Below are 24,039 nucleotides of genomic sequence, written 5' to 3'. Positions count from 1 at the left end.
TGCTGCACCCTGGAGAAGACCTGCTTCCAGCAGGAGAGGTTGAGGCCCATGGGAGGAGGCAGAAATGGTAGCTGGTCCCGCTGCCTCCAGGCTCCTGAGCTCTCACCACGCTCCTGCCCTTCCCGTGGCTTCACTCTTCAGCATTGCCTTGGATTCTTTGACCAAAAACAACCAGTCCATCGCCCTGTTCTCTTTACCTCTCTTTCCTGAAGCCACTCCAAGTTGGAATTTTTTCACCTGCAAGTGATTGAACATAGATGTCTTTCTTATCCTTAACAAGGTTTGTCTCGAATGGAAGATAAATGAGGATCACATTTGGAGCCAGTGGTCCCTTGCTAGCTTTTCACACGAGCCACGCTTAGAAGCTGTGCTAGCGCCGCAGGCATGCTGGACGTTTGTGTTGTTCCAGTGCTCACTGCCGTGTCCTGAGACTCTGCCACTGGCAGGATCCTACCTGTGAGGTTCTGGGGACTGCTTCCCCATCCCGCAGAGTTTAGCGTTGCCCCCAGGCTCACAGGTTTCAAGAACCAGGTGAGAGAGAGCACCTGGCTCGGCATATGATCTGGTACTTTTTAAAATTTTTTTAGGCAGGGTCTCACTCTGTGGCCCAGGCTGGAGTGCAGTGGCACGATCTTGGCTCACTGTAGCCTCAACCTCCTGGGCTTAGGTGATCCTCCTATCTCAGCCTCCCAAGTAGCTGGGACTAACAGGCATATGCCACCATGCCTGGCTAGGTGTTTTTTGTAGAGACAGGGTCTCGCAATGTTTTTTTTTTTTTTTTTTTTTTTTTTTTTTTTTTTTTTTGAGACGGAGTCTCGCTGTGTCACCCAGGCTGGAGTGCAGTGGCGCGATCTCGGCTCACTGCAAGCTCCGCCTCCCGGGTTTACGCCATTCTCCTGCCTCAGCCTCCGAGTAGCTGGGACTACAGGCGCCCGCCACCACGCCCGGCTAGTTTTTTGTATTTTTAGTAGAGACGGGGTTTCACCATGTTAGCCAGGATGGTCTCGATCTCCTGACTTCGTGATCCACCCGCCTCGGCCTCCCAAAGTACTGGGATTACAGGCTTGAGCCACCGCGCCCGGCCTGGCAATGTTGCTCAGGCTTGTCTCAAACTCATGGGCCCAAGCAGTCTGCCTGCCTAGGCCTCCCAAAGTGCTGGGCTTACAGGTGTGAGCCACCACATTCGACCATGTTTTTTCTAGAAAAATAAAGCTCTTTAATTACAGGAACATCACAGCTTACCGCCTTTCTCACTAGCAGCCATAACGTGAGCTCCTGGTAGAAATGAATAGCTCCCTTATGAAACCTGACTGTTCTTAAGTGTCACATCATAAAGCTTTGGATCTCCTTCCTTCCCCACAGCGTTCCTCCCTGCACAATTTAAGGAAAGCCTTTCTTAGTCCTTCATATTTCATGCTTGGGTGCTAAGCTTTACAGGGCTCTTGGCTATCCAGCCATGCCCATGAGCCACAAAGTGTTTCCCCCTCAGCTGGGCTTGTTGTTTCATCAGAGCCAAGGTGAGAAGCCACTGTGGCCCCACAGAAGGATCACTGAGAGTGGGCTCAGGAATTCTGGGTTTTGGCTTGCTGTTAATTTGCTGTGCAGCTTTGAGCAATTTACCTAACTTCTCTGGTCACAAAGTCGCTTACTTATGAAAAGTGCTTGAAAGCAAAGTTCCTGGAGGCTCTTCTTTCCTCCTGACCTGTGGTGATTTTAAGTGCTTTCTTGTGTTATGCTTAGCACTTTCTCTCTTCCTGTCAGAATTAGTCTCCTTTCCTCAGAAGCTGATGAATTGAAACTCTAAGCCACACATCTTTCTTGCATGATCTCACTTGCTTCTTTCCCCCCTCTTTTTCTGTTTTTCCCCTTAAGGCAAAGGCAGAGAAAGAAGATGGAGGCCTAGCAGCCTGGTTGCTAATACAGTTATGACATTCTTCTCAGTCTAGGGGAAGTTACTCTGGCAATTATGAATCCATATCCCTGCCTCGGAACTAACTTTATCCCCCCTTATTATTGTTTCATTTCAATGGGATGGCTTCTTGCAGATTTTTTTTTTTAAGTCTTTTTTTTTTTTCCCCCTGAAGTTTCTTACAGAGACCAACCCCGTTTTCTCTGAATATTTGAAAGTATAGTTGAAACTCAGGCAGTTTGGAAGCAGAACCATGCTGTGATTTCCTCCAGGAGCCGAGGATCTTTGCACATGGACTACACACGGGCCTTGTGCTTTGTGGACTGTCAGTTCTGTGCCAGCCTGCAGCTGTCTCTTTTTATTTTGTTGTGTTTTTTAGAGAAGTTCTCACTCTGGAGTGGAGGCTAGAGTGTAGTCGTGCAATCCCAGCTTACTGCAGCCTTGAACTCCTTGGCTCAAGCAATCCTCCCACCTCAGCCTCCCGAGTGGTTGGGACTGCAGGCTTGCATTACCATGCCTGGCTAATTTTTTTTTTTTTTTTTAATTTCTAGTAGAGATGAGGTCTTGCTATGCTGCCCAGGCTAGTCTTGTGGTTCTGGATTCAAGCCATCCTCCTGCCTCGGCCTCCCAAAGTGCTGGGATTATAGGTGTGAGCCACTGTGCCTGGCCTTGGCAGCTTCATCTTCAGTGTGAAATTTATTTACAGCTTTTCTTCCTAAAGACTAGTCTTTCCTAATTACTATGTGCAGGGTCTTCCATACTGCTGAAGGCTGTTGAGCAAGGCATAGTCCAGATAAACTGTCTTGACAGAGAAGTAGCAAATGGGAAACAGGCTGAGGTTGGATGCTGGGGAGATGCCTGGGCAGGATGTCACCACATGGATTAAAATGGAGGTGGGGCAGGGCAGGGCCAGAGGCTAAGCCAGCACAGCAAGGGGTAGCAGGCCTGTCTGGGCTGCACACAAGGTTCAGTTGGAGGGCCGTCCACAGCAACAGCAGGAAGGGGTTGATCAGGAGGCGTCATATAAGAACTAGGCAGACAGGGCAGTGGATGATTCCACGTGGAGGGGCCTGCTCTGAGGCTGCTGGTGCTCCTTTGGTGGTCTGAACCTGGCATCCTGTAGCTGACTTCCGTAACTCACTTGGCATTTGGGCCTCATGCTCCTTGGCTTAGTCCCTAGTTCCTTGCCATGGGAACGTGAAGCTCTCCTTAACATTTCTCTAAATTCTGGAGTGTGTGTGTGTCTAGGGGTGTTTGTGTTCTCACGATTACCTCTGCCTCAAGGTTCGGGCATCCCCAGATGCGCTCTCCTTTTCACACTGAATTGACTCCTTTATTTTTATTTATTTATTTATTTATTTTGAGATGGAGTCTTACTCTGTCGCCCAGGCTGGAGTGCAGTGGGCATGATCTCGGCTCACTGTAATCTCCGCCTCCCGGGTTCAAGCAGTTCTCCTGTCTTGGTCTCCCGAGTAGGTGGACTTACAGGCACCCACCACAACTCCTGACAAATCTTTGTATTTTTAGTAGAGATAGGGTTTTAGCATACTGGCCAGGCTGGTCTCGAACTCCTGACCTCAGGTGATCTGCCCGCCTCAGCCTCCCAAAGTGCTGGGAGCTGGGATTATAAGCATGAGCCACTGCACCTGGCCAACATAAAGGAAATTGAGGGGGTACCCAGATTTGAACTGGGGACCTCTTGATCTGCAGTCAAATGTTCTACCACTGAACTCTACCCTCTCTGCTGACTTCTGTCTAATTTTCTATCAAAACCTCACCCATGGCTTTGGTGGCTGATGCCTGCATCTCAGCACTGTGAGGGCCAAGGCAAGAGGATTGCTTGAAGCCCAGAGTTTGAGACTAGACTGGACAACAAAGTGAGACCCCCAACTGTACAAAAATATATAAAAAAATTTTCCTGGGTGTGGTGGTGTGCACCTGTAGTCCCAGCTACTTAGGAGGCTGAGGCAGGAAGATTGCTTGAGCACAGGAGGTCAAGACTGAGTGAGCTGTGATGGTGCCACTGCATTCCAGCCTGGATGATGGTGCGAAACCCTGCTGCTAAAAAAACCAAAAAGCCAAACAAAACAAAGCAAACCCAGCAAAACCTGACCCATAGCACAGGTGAGAATGTCCTAGATTTTCCTGAAGACTGGAAAGAGTGATGGGGGAGGGGCCACACCACACACACCACAGAAGGGTGGCTGGGGGGCCTCTAACCCTGGTTACTCCTGCTGCCAAGATGGCCTCATTCACAGCTTCTTCCTGCTTGAGGGCGAAGCTGCCCACCTTGCTTCCCAGCCCTCCTTTCGCCCTCCTAGGAAAATGTATGTCATCTTTTCTCCCACAAAACAGATGGAGCACTTCTATTTGGCGTGGGTTCTCACTAACATCCGTGCGCTAAGGGTCTCGTCTTTTACTGCCAAATCTTACCAAGTTGTTTTCTCAAGCAAAGATGGGACTTTATAAACACTGACCTGGGATTAAATTGTGTCACCTTGGAGCTTGAACCGCATGTCGAACCAAATAGGCAAGAGGAGGTGGTGACGGGGCTTGAGGGATCCCTCTCTGTGATCTCCATTCTGGCATGCTGTGACCCCCTTTGCCCATCACACGGCTGCGTTTTATTCCACCTGCTCCTCCTGTGAAGGGGACTGTGTTCACTCCATCACCTTATCCCTGGAGCACCGACCAAAGTGCCGTGAACAGAGTAGGAATTCAATCAATATTTACCGAACGACTAGATGTGCTCAGCACGGTGCTAATGGATGATTAGAAAAGTTAATAATCTCAGCTCTTAAGGAGTTTGTAGTCTAGTCAGGAAGCCAAAAATAACACAGATGAGAATAATTAAGCCTCCAAGCTGATGGCACTGACTGGGGGTGCATTTATCAAGAATTTGGAAGCACGTAACCATATTTACATTCTTTGTTGCATATATAACATTTAAATTGTGACTCCTATCCAACTTATCACTCATTCAGATACGTTTCTTTTTCTGTGTTAAAAAACAAAAATATAAAGCCATATTTCCAGAGATTTTTAAAGGGCCCAAAAGATGAATTCGATCTTAACATCAGCAAATGACAATGTAGTTTTAATAAGTTACTTTGAATTAGTCAAATCTAAAACTCACTTTAGATTTGTTTTCTGGCTAATATTCTAATTGAGAGACATTTCCATGGAGGTATTAGGATAAAATACTGTTTTTAGATATGTGACATTTCCCTGTATTTTAGAGATCTCTTGGGTATCTTAAGAGAAATTTAATCCATCCGATTTTGATCCAAATATAATTTACTCACAATGATGGAGAAATATTTGATATCCAGAGAAATCTATTGATGCACTTAAAGCTTTTCTCTGGGGAAATAAGAAATCATTTTTTTTCCAGGGTGAATCAGAAACCTACAATGTCTAATTTTTCTGCTTATTTAACAAAACCTGAGTTAAGTATCAAATTGTTTTTCCAGATCAGTTGTTTTTGAGTTTTTGAGTCTTTTAAACTATGCAAAGGAAATTTTCTTCAAAGAGGTTTTCTTTTTTTCTTATTCTGACAGTTTCATCTGCTATCCTGTTTTTTCTCCAAACAATGATTTTTGAAGATTTAAGGTAATAACACAATTTTGATGTCTGTGAATTAATGGTGTCTGTATTCACAATGTTTCAGACCTGTCAGAGCTTGGAAATAGCATTTAAATGTATTGCTTAATTTTAATTTTAAAATACTTTCTCTGAGAATTAGATCCCAGTCCTAAGTGATTACTTTGAATTTCAAAGAGGGGATTTAGGCCAAGGTACAGCTAAATTTTGTGCTCTTGAAAGACCTGAAATCCATTTACAAATAAAATTGAAGTCTTCGTATCAGTATTACGTTTGGAAGTGAAACGTGCAAGGACTTGGGCAGTGTTACATCGTAAGAGGCTGTTGGGTGCCATCGGGAGTCGAGGCAGGGCCTGGCATTTCAGCGACCCTGCTGCTCTGGATGCTGGTTATGGAGTACCCTCCGACTTCTCCCTGTGACTTGTCCACGCTTCCAAGTTCTGACTTCTGGCCTCCTAAGGATGGTGGTGTTCTAGCTCTTCTCTTTCACAGTAGGTTTTGCATTTCTGACCTGGGCCTTAGCCTCGTTCTTTAAGGTTTGCCTTCTGGCCAGAGCCCTGGGTAGGGGCCCTGCTCCTGCTCTGCAGCCCTCTGCTGCCTGTACCTAACAGCAGTGACCCCTGCCCGGCTCCACTGGCTCATGGGATCTGATGCCTGGATCATTGCAATAGTCTTCTGGTCTCTTCTTTTAGTTCATCAAATAGATCTTAATCATGTAAACCTTCCTAAATATTATTTCACGTGAGGATTGGCTCAATTATAGTGGGTAGGTATACAAACTGGAGACAGACTACCTGGGTTTAGTCCCAACCCTGAAATTTGTTACTCTATGACCTTGAACAAGTTGCATGACCTTGGTCAAGCTAGTTAAGGTCTCTGTGCCTTAATTTTTCCTAGGCTGAAACATGGGGTTGATGATAGCCTGATGAGATAGGTATTATTACTGTGAAGATTAAATGACACAAAGAAGTGTTTAGAACAGTGTGTGGCTATAGTAAGTGCTAAATAAAATTAGTTATTACATGTATTGCCCTATCCTTTTAGAATTTGCTGTTTTAGAATTTTAGAATGTTTTTAATCTTCAATACTCGCTATCTTTTTTAATAGAAGTAGGTCTCAAGTTTAGAGATAGCTATAGGCTTTGTGAATTCAATAACATTCTTTTATTTAAAAATTTATTTTTGCAAATGATGCTGGTTCTCCTTTATATTTAATATAAAATTTCCTTTAAAAATCTAGGTAAAAAGTGAGTTTAAAACATATCAAGTAAATCATAAATTAAATTGTACTGTAGTTTTAAATATGGCAAAAATCATGAACACAGTGCTCAAAGGCCTGAAGTTTGAGGAAAATCTGTGAGGAGTGGATGCTTCGGGCCTCTGGCGGCTCTTAGCTGGCCTGGGGCTCTTTCTGCCCTCTGTGGGCCTCTGTTTTAGCCAGACAGCCCCCTGATCACTGCCACGCCCTGAGCATTCCTGCCTTTGGGCTTTTTCTTGAGAATATCCACCCTGTTCCTCGTTTCTGATTTCCACTCATTCTCATGGCTCTGTTTGAGAGGAACATCATCTGTAAGGCCTCCCCAGTGCCTGGCTCCAGGACCCCCTTCTTCCTCCACACTTTCTTGTGCTGTTGTATGTGTCTGGCAGTCATTTCTTGGCACATGATGTCTAATAATTTCCATGGATCTGTCCTGTTTCTGCAACTGGAAGAAGATGAGCGGAAGCTTTTTTAGGTGGGGCAGTATTTTAGTTATCTCAATATCCCATTGAAGGCCCGATACAGTACCTTATCTCAATATCCCACGGAAGGCCCGATACAGTACCTTTCCATTCCAAAATCTGTCCATGAGAAATGAAAATGTGATACAGTACCTTGGATGCTTTCTATGTTAATATTTTCTGTTCTGTGTCCATATTGAGGTATCATTTATGTACCACAAAAGTCACCTCTTCTAAAGTAGTGGAGTTTCTTTTTAACAAGTTTGTACACTTGTGAAACCATCAATGCTGTCCAGTTTTAGAACACTGCCATCACCCCCACAAGTTCTCTCCTGCCTCTTTGCAGTCAGTCTGCGCTCCTGCCTCCAGCTAACAATTGATCTGCTTTCTGTCTCTATAGTTCTCTTTTTAAAAAGAAATTTCATAGAAAGGAATCATCCAACATGTAGTCTTTTCTATCTGGACTTTTCTACCTAGCATAGTGTTCTTGTGGTTCTTCCGTGTTGTTGCACTTACTAGTAATTGTTTCATTTTATTCCTTAGTGGCAATAGACCATGCTGCTGGGCATTCGGATTGTTTCCAGTTTTGAGGTATGATGAATAATTATTCTATGAAGGTACAGGTCTTTTTGTGAACACATTTTCATTTCTCATGGACAGATTTTGGAATGGAAATGACTGGTTCCTGTGATCAGTGTAACTTTTTAAGAAACTGCTAAACTGTTTACCATTTTGTATTCCCACTGGCAGCGTATGAGGATTCGTTTCTGTACGTACTTGCCACACTTGGTATTGTCTATCTTTATCCTAATAGCCTTTCTAGCGGGTGATGAGGCATGAACTGAGGATGACTCTTGGGTTTTTAGGTTGAGCAGTTGGATGTTGGTGCTACCATTTAATGGAAGGTTGAAAGAGGAATGAAGCTTTTTGAGAAAAAACCAAGAATTCTGGTTTGGCCAAATTGAGTTTGAGATGCCAATTAGCCTTTCAAGAAGTACTTTTAAGTAGAAAGTTGGATGTATGAGGGCACCTATGTTAATTTCAGCTTTGTGAATTCATTCAATAATGAAACCTGGGATGGTTGCTTTACATTTTTGTACCCTAGATATGAATCTGATGGTCTGGACAAGTCACACAATTTCGGATGTCAGTTTCCTCATCCATAGAGTAATACCTATTTTCCTCCAAAGCTTAGGTGAGGAGTGAATGAGTTAAAAAGTGCATCTTACTGTGGTGGTTATTCTTAATACATGATTTCACCTTTCATTTATTTCACTTTTATGTCCGTTGTGGCTTCTAACCTCATATTTCACACATAACAGGTACTCAGTAAATACTGACTTAATGAATCAATGAATGCGAGTCATGACTATATACTGGTGGAGAAGGAAGGAGGGGGAGGGAAAAGAGAGGAGAGGTGAGGTGAAGAGAGTTGGGCCAGTGAGAGGAGAGAGAGAGAGAGAATGGATATAATTTGGATTGGCCTTAGGAAGGAGGGCCCTCAGAATTCCACACTGGAGCTTTGTGGAAAGGAAGTTTATCTTCTATGGCACCAGGGAGGCAACATGGAGGACATGATTTTGGGAGCTGTTTCAGTGATAAGACTTGTCACGTGTAAAGCATGGTTGTGTTTGCAAAGTGTCTTATCTTCCTACTAGACTTTAAGCGTCTTGAGGGTTGGAACCTTTCTGATGTGCCTCTGTGTTTCCCAGAGCCTTACTAATTTCAGCATACTATAAATACAATAAATACCTATGAAATGAGTATGTTTTTAAAACTTCTTTCTTTAAGTGAAATGATATGCATTTGGTCGGTTGGTGGATGACTCATGAACAGGTTGTTTCCTTCCTGTGTCCCTGGGAGAGCGTGTCTGTGCTTCTGCCACAGCTCATGCATGGCCTGTATTTATAATTATTTGTTTGTACGTCTCTCTGTCCTGAGCTGCATGATGGCGGGGGCTCCACATCCCTTGGCTCATGCCCCGCAAGTAGTGGTTGTTCAGACAGTGCTGGAGAGAGTTGTTGGAGTGAATGGATGTGTCTAACACTTAAGGAATAGCAGGGAAAGGAGACCAGATCTGTGCTCTTTGGGGTTTCAGATTGTAGCTCTAAGGATCTAAACCTCCAGAGGGAAAGAAAGTAGGGAAATGGTCCGTAACTCAGTTGTCTTCCATTTTCTGTCCTGTGGGCGAGGTAGGTCTGTTCTCGATATGGTTGGCGGAGTGGCTGCCTGTTCCAGTCTTCAGTCTCAGATGACAATATTAGCTTACGTTGTAAATATTCTGAGAGTGCCATACCCTCGAGGTTTCTTGTTAGGTTATTTTGTTAGGGAGTGTTTTCTGAGATTGGCTTAAAGCAAAGGATTTTAAACTTTTTCTAAGAGAGACATGTTTGATTTAATTTTCATGGGTTCTGCAAATGCTGGAGACTTTCTGACAAAAGCTCTGGTAAACCTCATACATATAAATCACAGAAAGGGAGGAATTAGGTAGGTGCAAAAGTAATTGCAGTTTTTGCCATTACTTTTAATGGCAAATACTTCAGTTAATGCAGGGGTGATCTAGAACCTCACCTGCTTATCATTTCTTTGTCCACTGTCAAAGCCCTGAAGCATCTGGGGGACTTTAGGGCTCCCTGGAAGGAAGTTTGAAAAACCCCAGGTATAGAGGAAGTCTGTTCATTTTGACTTCCTGTTTCTTCTGCCACTCGCAAGAGACTTCTGTTAAGTCTGTAGAAAGACTTCCCTGAGCTACCGTTTGTAACCACCAACTATGGGAACCCTAGTTCACTGGTGGTGGGGATGTATTTTGGTACAGCCATTATGGAAAACAGGATGAAGGTTCCTAAAGAAGTTAAAAATAGGACTTCCATATGACCCAGTAATTCCTCTTCTGGGAATATACCTAAAGGAGATGAAATCATTGCCTCATAAAGATGTCTGCCCTCCATTGTGTGCTGCAGCATTATTGACAATAGCCGAGATGTGGAAACAAATGTCTACCAAGGGAGGAGTTGGCCAGGCATGGTGGCTCACACCTGTAATCCCAGCACTTCTGGAGGCTGAAGTGGGCAGATCACTTGAGGTCAGGAGTTTGAGACCAGCCCAGCCAACATGGTGAAACCTCATCTCTACTAAACATATAAAAATTAGCTGAATGTGGTGGCTGCAAGCCTGCAGTCCCAGCTACTCTAGAGGCTGAGGCAGGAGAATTGCTTGAACCTGGGAGGATGAGGTTGCAGTGAGCTGAGATCACACCACTGTGCTCCAGCCTGGGCAACAGAGTGAGACTTCATCTCAAAAAAAAAGTCTATCAAGGGAAGAATAAGGACCGTGTGGTATATGTATACAATGGCGTATTAGCCTTAAGAAAGAAGATCTTGCCATTTGCCACAGTACGGACGGACCTAAAGGATGTTACACTAAGTGACATAAGCCACAGAGAAATATTACATAATCTCACTTACATGAAATATTTTTAAAAAGATCTCAAATATTAATACACAGAGAATAAAGCAGCAGTTTCCATGGGTTGCAGGTAGGGAGAGGAATTGGGGAGATGTAGATCAAAGGATTAAAAAAGCAGATATGTTGGACAAAGGACAGATCTAATGTACAACATGAGGACTAAAGTTATTAAAATTGTATTAGGGATTTTTGTTAAATAAGTAAATTGTAGCTGCTTTTGCCACACACATACACAGTAACTCTGAGATGATGGATTTGTTAGTCTGCTTCACTGTAGTAACCATTTTACTGTCTATATGTATCCCATAACATCACGTTGTAAAACTCAAATATACACAGTAAAATTTATTTTTTTTAAAAACAAAACTTCTAAGAATCACCTCCTTTTATGTTTCCCTTTTGTGTTCATTTTGACCTCCTCTTTGAGCTTGAATCAAAAGGTTTTGAGGCCACCAGTAAATCAGGTAAACAGTACAAACTGGAGGGGAAAATGCCCCGTATTTGTGAATTTGCCATTGCACATTCCCATGGACAGTGTCTGATGTGGGTATAGAAAGCAGGATCCTGTCCAAGGACATGGCTAGGAGGGGAAACCACAGCAGGTAGAAGATAGGTAGGTATTTGTCTTAGTCCATTTTGTGTTGCTATAAAGGAACACTTGAGGCTGTATAATTTATACAGAAAAGAGGTCTTCGTTCCCAGTTCTGTAGGCTATATAAGAAATATGGCACTAGCGTCTGCTGACCTCCGGTGAGGACCTTTGTGCTGCATCAAAACTTGGTGGAGAAGGTCAAAGGAGAAGCGAGCACCTGTGAAGAAGGACCAAACCCAAGGGGCGTCCTGGCTTTGTAACAACCCACTCTCAGGGAACAAATCTATTTCTTTAGAAACAGTCTCATTTCATGAGAGTGAGAACTCACTTGATCCCTTGAGAATGGCACAAATCAGTTCGTGTGGGATATGCCCCTATGACCCAAATACCTCCCAGGAGGCCCCACCTCCCAACACCATCACACTGGGTATCAAATTTCAACTTGAGACTTGGTGGGGACAAGCAAACCACATCCAAACCACAGCAGCATGAAAGGAGATGAGTCAGATCTTGGTTAGTACTGAAAAGGTCTGTGTGTGCCTGCTGGGGTTCATAGTGCACATAGAGAGCAAAGTGAGTCCTGGGAAGCAGAGACTTAACATGCAGAGGGGGCTAGCTGTTAAAATTTTGAATTCCCTAGGGCCTGGCAGTGTGAGTTGGAAGACAAAAATGACTGGGTGCCTCTGGGAGGGCCTAGCAGTCCAGGAGAGCAGAAGCTCTCAGAGCCAGAACCAAGGGAGCTGGCAGAAGGGAGTGGTGTTTGGATGGAACCAGGAATGCTGGAGTTGGCTGGGATGGAACCAAGAAGTCAAAACAGAGTAAGGCACTAGAGTTAGCTGGGCAGATTCCCGAAGCAGATTCAGGTGGATAAGTGTTTAGCTAATGTATAGTATTGCGTCTGTGTAAGAGGCTATAAAGGATTTCTGTGAGTTTACATTGGGTTGTAACACCTGTAAATACTGGAGAGATGGACTACAACTTTAAAAAAGTTGATAAAATTCACATACCATAAAGCTTGTCATTTTATTATGTACAATCTAGTGGTTTTTCATACATTCACTTTGTTGTGCAGACATCACCATTAAACCATAAAAATGTTTGGTTCACTCCAAAAAGAAACCCCATAGTCACTGACAGTCACTTCCCATTCTTCCCTCTGCCCAGGTCCTGGCAACCAATAAGCTATGTTCTGTGTCGATGGATTTGTTTCTTCTGAACCTTTCATATATATGGAATCATGCAATATGCGGACTTTTGTGTCTGGCTTTTTCATTTAGCATGCTTTTTTCAAAGGCCCATCCATGCTGTAGCATGTGTCAGTGCTTCCTTCCTTTGTGTTGTTGAGTAATATTCTAATGTATGGCCCAACAACCTTGTATCTATTCATTAGCTGCTGGACATGGGGACTGTTTGCATTTTGGGTTATTGTGAACAGCGCTTCTGTGGGCATTTGTGAGTGCATTTTTGTCGAATGCTTTTCTGTGTGGAGATGATCATATGGGTTCTGTACATGGTTCTATTAACATGGTATTTTACATCGATTGAGTTTTATATGTTGGACCAGTCTTGTATTCCTGGGATAAATCACACTTGGTCATGGCTTATAATCCTTTTTATTTGTTGCTGTGTTCAGTCTGATAGTTTTTTATTCAGAATTTTTTCATCTATATTCATAAGGGATATTGGTCTGTAGTGTTTAAAATTTTTACTTATGTTCATTATTCATTTTTAAAACCTGACAAAATTATATATATGGTATACAGTATATTTTGAAATATGTATACATTGTAGAATAGCTAAATCAAGCTAATTATGTGCATTGCCTCACGTATTATTTTTTGTGATGTCACATATTGCAGAGTCTTATTTTTAAAGGCCAAATAGTATTCCATTTGCCATATGTATTGTCTTCGTTTATCTGTTGATGGACACTTAGGCTGATTTCATGTCTTGGATATTATGAATAATGCTGCAGTGAACATGGGAGTGCACATTGTCTTCAGTATACTGATTTCATTTTCTTTGGATATATACTCAGAAGTGAGATTGCTGGATTATATGGTAGTTCTAGTTTTTTTTTGAGGTGGAGTTTTGCTCTTGTCACCTAGGCTGGAGTGCAATGGTGTGATCTCGGCTCACTGCAACCTCCGCCTTCCAGGTTCAAATGATTCTCCTGCCTCAGCCTCCCAAGTAGCTGGGATTAAAGGTGCATGCCACCATGCCCGGCTAACTTTTGTATTTTTAGTAGAGATGGGGTTTTGCCATGTTGGCCAGGCTGGTCTCAAACTCCTGTCCTCAGGCAGTCTGCTTGCCTCAGCCTCCCAAAGTGTTGGGATTACAGGTGTGAGCCACCGTGCCCGGCTGGTAGTTCTATTTTTAATTTTTGAGGAACCTCCATACTGTTTTCCATAATGGCTGTATTAATTCATATTCCTTTCGATGGTGTAGATGGTTCCCTTTCCTCCACATTCTTGCCAATACTTGTTTTTGTTAATCTTTTTCATAATAGCCATTCTAATAGAGGTGAGGTAAAGGGTCTGTAGTAGTCTTTGCTGATATTCTGTATTTGTTTTCCTGTTCTTATTTCATTTATTTCCACTCTAGTCTTTATTATTTCTTCATTATTTAGGAGTGTTATTTAATTTCCATATATTTGTGATTTTTCCTTTCTTTTTTTTTGTCTGTATTGAGTTCTACTTTTATTTCATTGTGGCTGGAAAACACACTTTGACTCAATCATTTTAAATTTATTGAGGTTCATTTTATAACCTTAAACATATTGTCTGTTGGAGAAAGTTCCATGTGTCGTTAAGAATGTACATTCTGGCCGGGCACGGTGGCTCATGCCTGTAATCCCAGCACTTTGGGAGGTCGAGGTGGGCAGATCATGAGGTCAAGAGATCGAGACCATCCTGGCCAACATAGTGAAACCCCATCTCTACTAAAAATACAAAAATTAGCTAGGCGTGGTGGCGGATGCCTTTAGTCCCAGCTACTTGGGAGGCTGAGGCAGGAGAATCGCTTGAACCTAGGAGGTGGAGGTTGCAGTGAGCTGAGATCGTGCCACTGCACTCCAGCCTGGTGACAGAGTGAGACTCCCTCTCAAAAAAAAAAAAAAAAAAAAAAAAAATTTTGCTGTTATTGGGTATATTGCTCGGTAGATGTCTGTTGGTACTAGTTGATTTATAGTGTTAGTCGAGTTTTCTATTTCCTTGCTGATCTTTTGTCTAGCTGTTCTAGCAGTTGTGGAATGAAAGGTATTGAAGTCTCCAACTATCATTGTTGAATTACCTATTTTTCTCTTCAATTATTTTAGATTTTGCTTTGTGTATTTTGGGGCTCTGTTCTTACGTATGTTTATATTGGTTGTCTCTTCTTGATGAATTAACCCTGTTAGCATTATAAAATGTCCTTCTTTATCTCTAGTAGCAAGAGTTTTCTTAAAATCTGTTTTGCCTGTTAGTATAAGCATTCCAGCTCTCTTTGGGTTTCCATTTGCATGGTATATATATTTTCCATAGTTTTACTTTCAACCTTTTTGTGTCTTTGAGTATAAAGTGTGTCTTTTGTAGACAGCATATAGTTGAATTATGTTTTAAAATTTTAATCCATTCTACCAATCTATGTCTTTTAATTGGAGTGTTTAATTCATTTAAGTTTAATGCAATTACTGATGAGATAGGATTTATTTATGCTATTTGGCTGTATTCTATGTATCTTTGTCTTTTTTGTTCTTCTATTACTGCCTTATTTTATGTTAAATATTTTCTCAAGTAACATGTTAATTTCCTTGCCATTTATTTTCCTCTATATTGTTGAGTTATTTGCTTAGTGGTTGCCCTGGGGATTACAGTTAACATCTTAATTTATAACAATCTAATTCAGATTAATGCCAACTTAATAATATACAAAAACTTTGCTCCTATATAGCTCTGTTCTATTCCTTCTTTACTCTTATTGTCACATATTACCTCTTTATACATTGTGTGCTTTTCAACATAGGTTTATAACAACAGTTTTATGCTTTTGTCATTTAAATCAGACAGAAAAGAGTACATTTATCCCATTTTAAATATTTTAGAAATGTTTGAGAATATTAAAAAATTTAAACTATATGGCATGTTTTAAAATACATTTATACTATTTGTAAAATACTCACTTCTGCAGTTACCTTTATACTTACTCCTATATTTCTTCATTGATTTGATTTACTGTCTAGTGTCTTTTCATTTCAGCTTGGTGGAAACGTTCCTGTATTTCTTGTAGAGCAAGTCTGCTAGTAATGAACTCTGTTTTTATCTGGAATGTCTTAATGTCTCCTTCATTTTCAAAGAATAGTTTTGCTGACATAGAATTCTTAGTTGACAGTTATTTTCCTTTCAGCTCTTTGACTATGTTATCCCACTGCTTTCTGGTCTCCATGGTTTTCAATGACAAATCAGCTGTTAATCTTACTGAGGATTCCTTGCACATGATGAGTCGCTTCTCCCATGCTGCTTTCAAGAGTCTCTTTAGTCTTTGGCTACTAACAGGTTATTGGTTTTGAATTACAAATTCACTGTTAGCCTGCCCACATATCATCATCCCTGTTTGAAAGGACAGCACAGGATGCTTGTGTCAGTGCTTTAGTTCAACCCTTATGATATCTCTGTAGCATTTTTTTGATCTATCAACTTTATGGTTTAGTAATATGTGGTTTTCACTGTCATTCAGAGTGATATTTATGTGATCTGTTCCCATAACTTATTCACTTAATAGGTTTGTTGAACACCTGTATATGGAAGGCTCTATGCAAGACTTTGTTTTCTTAGATAAGTGACACATGATCCTAATTGTGAGGATGACACATTTGATTGGCAAAGCACACATACTTAACTAATTACTATGCAGTTAGGATGAAGGTATACTATGTGCATAAACATAGTAGTTTGGGAGCAAAGTGTAAGAAGTCACTGATTTTCATATTTGGTAGATGAGCAAACTGAGGAGACTAGATAGATTAGCAATTTGAGACCTTGAGTTATCTAAATTTGAAAGTGACAGAATCAAGGACTAGAAGTCACTCTTCTGGGTTCTTTCTATGAAACAATGATGATTCTAGAATGTGGCTATTTTCTATGTTCAAGCCTCATAGGTAAAAGTGATTTCTTAAACCAGATAAGTGTGTGAAGCACAGACTGGCTGTTTTGCTTCAAAAGGTGTTTATGGTAAAAATGAAAGCAAACAGTACTTATTTAATCTTATTATATTGTATTAATATGAATTAAGTAAACAAGTGACTATGTTAGAACTTGAGATGTCAAAATATGAAAAGATACTTACTCTTATTAAATTTACCCTAGATGTTTTATTTTTCTTTTTTATTGTTATTTGTTTTGTCAAAAGAACTCTTCTCCTCCCTCCATCTGTAGTAAAATTTTGAATAGGTACAGTTTGTATTAGGGCCTCCTTAAAAATAAAGTTACAGATCAATCAAAACTATATTCGTTCTCCATAGGATAAAGCATGACATTTCTGGGCATACAGTTTTAATTTTAATCTGCTTGCCTCCGTTTCTATTCTCCCATGAGTCTTTGCAGCAGGACAAGGAAAAGCAAGTCTTATAAAAAGAAATACAGTATGTGGTGCTTATTAAAGTTACATACATCTCTTCTCACAGGAGAAATTTGATTTATTGCAGGTTGTGCATATGTCGCATATGGACATTTCTAGGGAACAGATTCCTTATTGCTGAGCAGTGAATGGCTTCTAGTACTCCATTATTGCTCCGGGAACATGTTAGTAATAATTATGAAAGGTAGAATACCATGAAATCTGTAAGGTGATTTGGCAGAAGTCGATGCTGTTGGTGCCAGGATTTGGGTACCGTACCACGGTTTCCTGTTTTCAAATGTATTAATTGATCCGCAAAGGACATCTTTTGGAGACAAGAATTCAGACAGACTGGCACAGCCTGGACCTCCGCCAAGACTGCTCGGAAGGTTGCCATACTGGGAGCAAAAGAGTGAGAGAGAGAAAGAGGGAGAGAGAGAGGCAGAGGGAGAGCTGAGGAAAGAAAAAAAGGCAAGACTTGGCACAGCTCAGTCAAATCAGCTTCTTTTGTCTGCTTTCTCGGCTTGAGCTTCAGGAAAGAAAACCGTCCTGGGGTACAGAAAAACTCAGAACTTTTTGGTTTTCAAACTTAGAAGGCTTTTTAAGTCTCTTGGGCTATTTGAAAGTGTTGGTACATACAATGACGTTTAGTCACCAGTATTAAGGGAAATAAAAGCCTTTTTCAAAACGAAGCTTCCACAGTGTCCATGCATTTGGGAAATACCATATTTGATTTTTTGCATGTATGATTATACCATGAGAGACAGGATTAATATAGAAGATGGCAAGGCAAATTTCTAATAGAGGGAATATTAATTTTCTACAAAATAAAGTTTGTTCATCAACACAAACCTGCTTTCAAATCAAATCAGAAAGACATCCTTCGGAATGTGTTCAGAACGTAAGTTTTTAGATTTTATTTTATTTTATTTTTAGACATTTATAGACATTAACTTTTCAAGGAGCCTTTCTAAGATTTTATGCAGCCCAGCCAGGAAGTCAGAGTAAAAGTTGTTTTATCCATGTGTTTAAGAAAACGTTTTCTTAAAGCAACAGCTTTTATTTCTGCTGCTTCATGCTGTCCTAAACTACATCCCCCAGCAATTAGTGACAACACTGAAGACCAGAAAGGCAAGCTGAAGACACCAGACTTCGCTTGAAGGGCAAACAAGAAATGTGAGCTTGGTCATTATTTTTTTGTGTGTCTTTGCTCTGAACCATTTTTGGGAGGTGGGTGGGGAGGTGTCTATGTCTAAGAGATGTATGCGATTAGTGAATTCTCATTGTGAGAAGGAAATGATGAAAGGTGATTTTTATGATGTTGGCAGAAATGGCTGGGAATGGTAGAGAATAGAAATTTAAATCTTTTGGAGAAGAAGTGGTGAGCTGTGTTTGCAATACTTGGAGAAAAATTCCTTAATTTTGGTTGATTAGATTTGATAATTAAACGATTCTGGTTCTCTCAAAATGTTTTAAGTAGAAGGAAAATTTAGAAACTTTACCGATTTTCTTTTTAATACTACCTGGTGTTTTACTTAGATATATACTTTATATCTAATTTCTGAACAATAAATCCTTCCTATTAGGCCTGATTGTGATTGGATTGTGATAGTTCTGTTCTTAAAAATCAGCATTATTGTAGGAGAGGTTAACTGTAAGGCATGTGTTACTGTGGACCACCCTCATTGTAAGTATTCTGTTTTTAAAGAGAGTTTGAGTTGTAGGATTAGGTTATGACTTCCTATATTCATGTATTTTCTTTTTATTTTACATGCTGAAAGAATACAGGAAAATTGTATCTATTCACATAAGTACTCATCATTTTGGGCAGTATGAAAGACTGCCCCTGGATCTGTGCTTTTGTTTTGAGTATGTAATCATTGATTTGTTAATCCTTCGACAATAAAAACCTGTCTATAGCTTTCCATTATTGCGCGCCTTAAATGATCAATTGTTTCAGATGTTTTTTGTAAAATTATAGTGACACATCAGCAATCCTGAAAATGGCATTTAATATATAAATATGATTGAAAAATATATGAAATCAGAGGAGTTTGAACAGTTAAGCTTAAGTATATTCTTCAACTTTTTAATTAATCAACATTTTGATTTTCGGTAAAATGAAATCACTTAACGTTTATGTGTGTTGCCAAAATGACAACCTTTGTTTAATAAGCTCCTTTATACACTATCTCGCTGATACTCCTAAAATGGACGCCAAGACATGAAAGACATGCTGATAGGCACTGGGAAGGAAATGTTTGCCTGACTGCAGTCTTCCTTTTTGAATTGATTACAGGATCATTCATGCCTCTACTAAAAACAACAATATATGAAACAAAAAGAAAGTTCAGCAAATAAGTTTAAATGAGAGCTTCATTTTAGTACTGACCGTCTTATTGCCGATTTATATTTACTTCCATTTACTTCTTAAACATTTAACATAACTTCTTGCCTTTTAGGTTTGCTAAATATATAACTTATTTAATTTTTTAAGGCCTTTTTTTCTTGAAGTTAAAATAATTTTGCTAGCTGATTTCTTAACTTCTTTGCAGCGAACTCAGAACAAACTTATATCCAAACTATTTCATGTCCAATTATTTTCTAACAGTATGATCAAAAGTAGGTGAATTAAAAGACAAATATGTCAGAATATATCTTAAGAAATATTAAAGTTTTTGATACTGGTAAAACTATATTTTACAGAGTGTATTAAACTTAAAATTTGATAAATATTAGTTATTATAGTCACTGAAGTTTCTTATCAGTAGCTTCTCTCTGGCCTACTCATTATATAGCTTAAAATGAAAGAAAATCTCCTATAAAGATGTTCCTTGTAAACCGGGTATAATAGACATGTCTTTGTGCAAGCTTTTTTTGTTTTAAAAAAGTGTGATTAAGAAGTTGCGTTGATTACATTTTTTTAAAAAGACATTTAGTTGTAACATAATGCATGCTTCTTTGCTTTTAGACCTTTTGTACTGCAAACACATTGACATTTAGGTTATTAACTATTTCCATATTAGTATTAATATTTCAAATCTTATTTTAAAATATATAAATACTAGTGGTTTGATTGTAAATGAACTCTATCTCAGCTCATATTTGTTGTTGTTTGAATTGTATAATATTGCAAAGTAAAATTATTAAGGCAGAAATGCATTAATATTTAACTGCTACTTGATGCCTATTATTAAATTCCATTTTGATGTGTGTACCTGAACATGCAAGCACATTATTCTACAAATTAATGCGAACTTCTCAGGGAGCATTAGTCCAGTATTTTATAATTACTGACTCATTTATTCATTTATTCAACAAATGTTTATTGAGCGCTCACTTAAATATGCTAATATTTTATTGATAAAGTTATTTTGGGTAATGGGGATGGAAGAGGGAATAGATTTAAAATAAAGTTTAAACGCCTAGATAGAAAAAGGCAGTACTATAATGAGATTTATTTCAACAAAGTATGTTCACTTTTCTTGCACAATACACATATTGTAGAGTGTGATTATAAAAAATCAGGAGATTAATTGTATTACACGTAGCTGTAAGAATCTTGTTTTATGACTATTTTGGTGGTTACATTTTATTGGCCAAAAAACTTGAGTTGTTCAAGTCTTCTGACAGATATGTAAAATAAGCAATTCAAATCAGGGAGGAAGAAACTAAGATTGAGCCCCTGCTCATATGCTGGATCTTACATATGTCAAAGCAGGTGTAATTGAACCTTCCAAGATGTGGCTGCAATGTAAACAACAGTGGCCCGTTTATGTGGGATTTTTTTCTTTCCTTTGTTTTCTGTTATGAGACAAAGGAGGAAGATAAGGCCCATCCCACATCCTGAGGCCAGCATGGCCCTTTGAAAGAAAGTTTGCTAGGGGGTGGTGTATTTTAAATGGACCTATCAGTTCACTTTCTATATTCTAGTGGTTTGCGTGTGTGTGTATGTGTGTGTGAGAGAGAGAGAGAGAGAGTGCATTTAACTCAGTGGCCTAACTTTATTCCATGCAGTTGTTCTCTGATACAAAAAGGAGGCATAGGTTCATCTTTGAAGAGGAGATAAAAGTCACGTGATCCGAGGAGATGTGCTTGTAGGCTGCTTTGGTCGCCCAAGCGTGAGGCAGAGCTGCTGGCCCATGGAATGGAGATGAGAAGTGTCTCGGCCGCGGGTATACACTGCCGAGGTCATTCAGCAGATACTCCCAGAGGACTTGCTCTGTGCCAGGCAAAAGGTAGAATAGCTGCCCACAGGAATTCCTAATGTAGTTGGGTAGAGGAGAGGATAGGAATAATTGATGAATGTGGATACCTTTTCAGGTTACCAAATACCTTTGCCTGTTATTCTGTGTAATCCAAGCAGCCATGCTGGGCACAGGGACTGGTATGCAATGGCCACTTAATAAGTATTCATGGAAGAAGTAAACCGAGTGGTGAACTAGAGGATTATCTTCTTGAGTCTTATTTGACTAAGAGAGTTTTTTCCTTCATGGATGGGAAAACAAAAATCACTCTGCTTTCTTTCTTGTTTCTCTGTTGCTGGTTATGGGTTTAGAGGGGTGCAGCAGAGGGCCACATTATTTGTGACCATGTTAGGCTCTCTTGAGGTGGCCATTGGAGAAGATATAAAACAAAGACTTGCCTGGTATGGGGTGGCCCTGGACACCTGCTTTCTCTCTGGCCAGCTGTCCATTGTCTTGCATTCCCTGTGTCCTCATTTTCCCAAAGGATCCCATACTGTACCTTAGGACTTGGTGGTGCAGCCTGAGCATGCAGCCTGCCAGTGGAATGCCCAGTGAGTTGAAAGTGTTTCTTTTGAGGGCGGGACAGAGGCAGAGGAGATTGAGACAGAGAAGGTGGTGAGGGCAGTTGCGCAGAGCTGAGGGCGCTGCGCAGCAAGCAGCTTCAGTCCTGTTGTAGATGCAGCACCAGGGGCCTGTGAGGCAGCGAGGATGAATGTGGGGTCCTGAGTTAGACTGCAATATCAGCAACTGCAGGCGTTGAGAGGGCATAACGTGTTATTGGGGGGGCTGCATGAGGGGATGTAAATGGGTTGCTGAGGCCAGTTCATGTTGCACAGAGTCTTTCTGGGTCTTTCTCCAGGAGATTTTGATGCCCAGGAGAGGCAGAGGCAGAGCCAGGATCATTGTGTGCAGTTCTGTGTCCAAGGCAGTGAGGAGCTGGAATTTAGCCTCTGCTTTGCTGCCCAAGCCCTGTGCCTTGATCTGCTGCAGGAAGGTACCAAGTCCCCATTGTGCTTGTGGAGGTTCTGGGGTGCATAACGCTTGTCATTGGAATAGCAGGTATTGGGAGAAGGTCAGAGGTCTGTGGCCTGCGAGGGCGGTGTTCCAGTATCTGACCATGGAGTCTAGGGGGGTAGGGCATGTGATCAGAAGTGTTCTAGAGAACATGGTGAAACAGGGAAGGATGAGTAAGTAGAAATTTAGATCAAGTGAAAGAAAAGGTTCTGAGAGTACTGGAGTTAGGAGTTTATTCTGAAACTCATCAGGTTATGAATAATTGCACCACCTCTGCAAGGCTCAACTTAAAAGTTTGGCCATTATTTTATTTCTCAGATTATTTTATTTCTCCGAAAGCAAGCCGAAAGTGAAAAAAGTTACCTGTGTGTGTTCTGTATTTCACATTATCAGAGGAGATGAACATTTTCTCCTCTTACAGTTAAGACTCTTAGTCCTATACAATTAGAATACCCCTTATGAATGGATCTGGAGGTTTTGTGCAAAATATTGAAGAATTAGTCCCTCTGGAGTGATGCCATTCTTTTATCCTTGTCTATCAACATAATTTGTATCTATTTTCCTATTAACCCTTCTAAGTCATTGTACCTTATCTGAAAAGATCAAAGTGTTCTCAAAGACCCAGGAGTGTTTCACCTTAGCTGTATTCATGGGAAAGCTGCCTTTGAAACAAATAGTCCTTTACCATCATGGGTTAGAGATAATGTTTCTCAGCATCTCCCCAACCTGAGTTTGAATTTTGACTCAATTTTTTGGTTGTGGGACTTTGGCCAAGTTATGGAAACCCAATTTCTTCATCTGTAGAACAGGGATCATGGTATTTCCCTCACAAGATTTTGGGAGGAGAAATAAGGAAATACTTAGCATAATGTCTGGTATGTAGTAAATACTTAATAAATTGTAGATATTATTTTAATTTTTTTTTAATTTTTAGAAATTGATAAAATTTGTGTAACGTATATTTTACTGTCTTAACCATTTTTCAGTGGTATCAGGTACATTCACATTGTTATGCTACCATTGCCGTCATCAAGCCACAGAAGTCTTTTCATCTTGCAAAACCAACATTCTGTACCCATAAACAATAACTTTCTATTCTTCCCTTCCCCAAACCCCCCAACAGAGTCATGGCAACCACAATTCTGTTTTCTCTCTCTATGAATTTGACTACTTCAGGTACCTCGTATAAGTGGAATCATGCAGTGTTTGTCCTTTTGTGACTGGCTTCTTTCACGTAGCATAATGTCCTCAGGATCCATACATGTTTTAGCATGTGTCAGAATTTCCTTCTTTTATAAGGCTGAATAATACTCCATTGTATGGACAGACCTCATTTTCTTTCTCCATTCATCTGCCGGTGGAAACTTGGGTTGCTTCCACCTTTTGGCTATTGTGAATAATGGTGCTATGAACATGAGTGCACAGGTATCTCTTTGAGCTCCTGTTTCCAATTCTTTTGGGTATATCCCCAAAAGTGGAATTCTGGATTGACAGTTTCATTTTTTCAGCACAACTTCCGTTGTACCCCCTTCTTTTGCCTTTGTGGTTTCTGATGAGAAATCTGTCATTTGAATTGTTTTGACCTTCAGCTAAGATGTCCTTTTTCTCTCACTACTCTCAAAATCTTGCTTCGTCCTTAGTTTTCAAGGAGTGTGTTATGTTGTGCCTTTTTGTGGATTTCTTTGGGTGTATCCTGTTTGGGGATCATTCACCTTCTTAAATATGTAGGTTTACGTCTTTTGCTAAATTGGGGAAGTTTTCAGGCATTATTTCTTTGAGTACTTCTCCAGGTGTGCCCTCTTTCGCCTTTCCTTCCAAGACTTGGAGGATGTGAATGTTAAAACTTTGTTATAGTTCTACCAGGGCTTGATACTGATTATTTTTTAAGTCTATTTTCTC

At 40.4% G+C, this 24,039-nt stretch overlaps 1 protein-coding gene across 34 annotated transcripts in view; it reads left to right on the top strand.

Annotated features, from left to right (window-relative positions):
• The window catches only part of MSRA (methionine sulfoxide reductase A), a 413,664-nt gene that overhangs the window by 14,714 nt on the left and 374,911 nt on the right, over positions 1 to 24,039 (top strand). For 8 of the 34 annotated variants that reach the window (XM_065518783.1, XM_065518785.2, XM_065518789.2 and 5 more), the window contains exon 1: positions 21,617 to 22,120. The exons of 11 other annotated variants lie outside the window; for them this stretch is intronic. In XM_065518783.1, the coding sequence (XP_065374855.1) occupies positions 21,952 to 22,120 (169 nt within the window). In that variant the 5' untranslated portion in view covers positions 21,617 to 21,951. Of the gene's footprint in view, positions 1 to 17,293; positions 17,781 to 17,980; positions 21,118 to 21,616; positions 22,121 to 24,039 lie in introns of those variants that run through there. 15 more of the 34 variants (XM_074000263.1, XM_074000260.1, XM_074000253.1 and 12 more) reach the window with 4 other exon arrangements.

Source organism: Macaca fascicularis, chromosome 8 (assembly GCF_037993035.2).
Source record: "Macaca fascicularis isolate 582-1 chromosome 8, T2T-MFA8v1.1".
In the NCBI taxonomy this organism is placed as follows: Eukaryota; Metazoa; Chordata; class Mammalia; order Primates; family Cercopithecidae; genus Macaca; species Macaca fascicularis.
The sequence above is the reverse complement of the archived record's forward strand: the minus strand, read 5'-3'. Positions and strand labels throughout refer to the sequence as shown.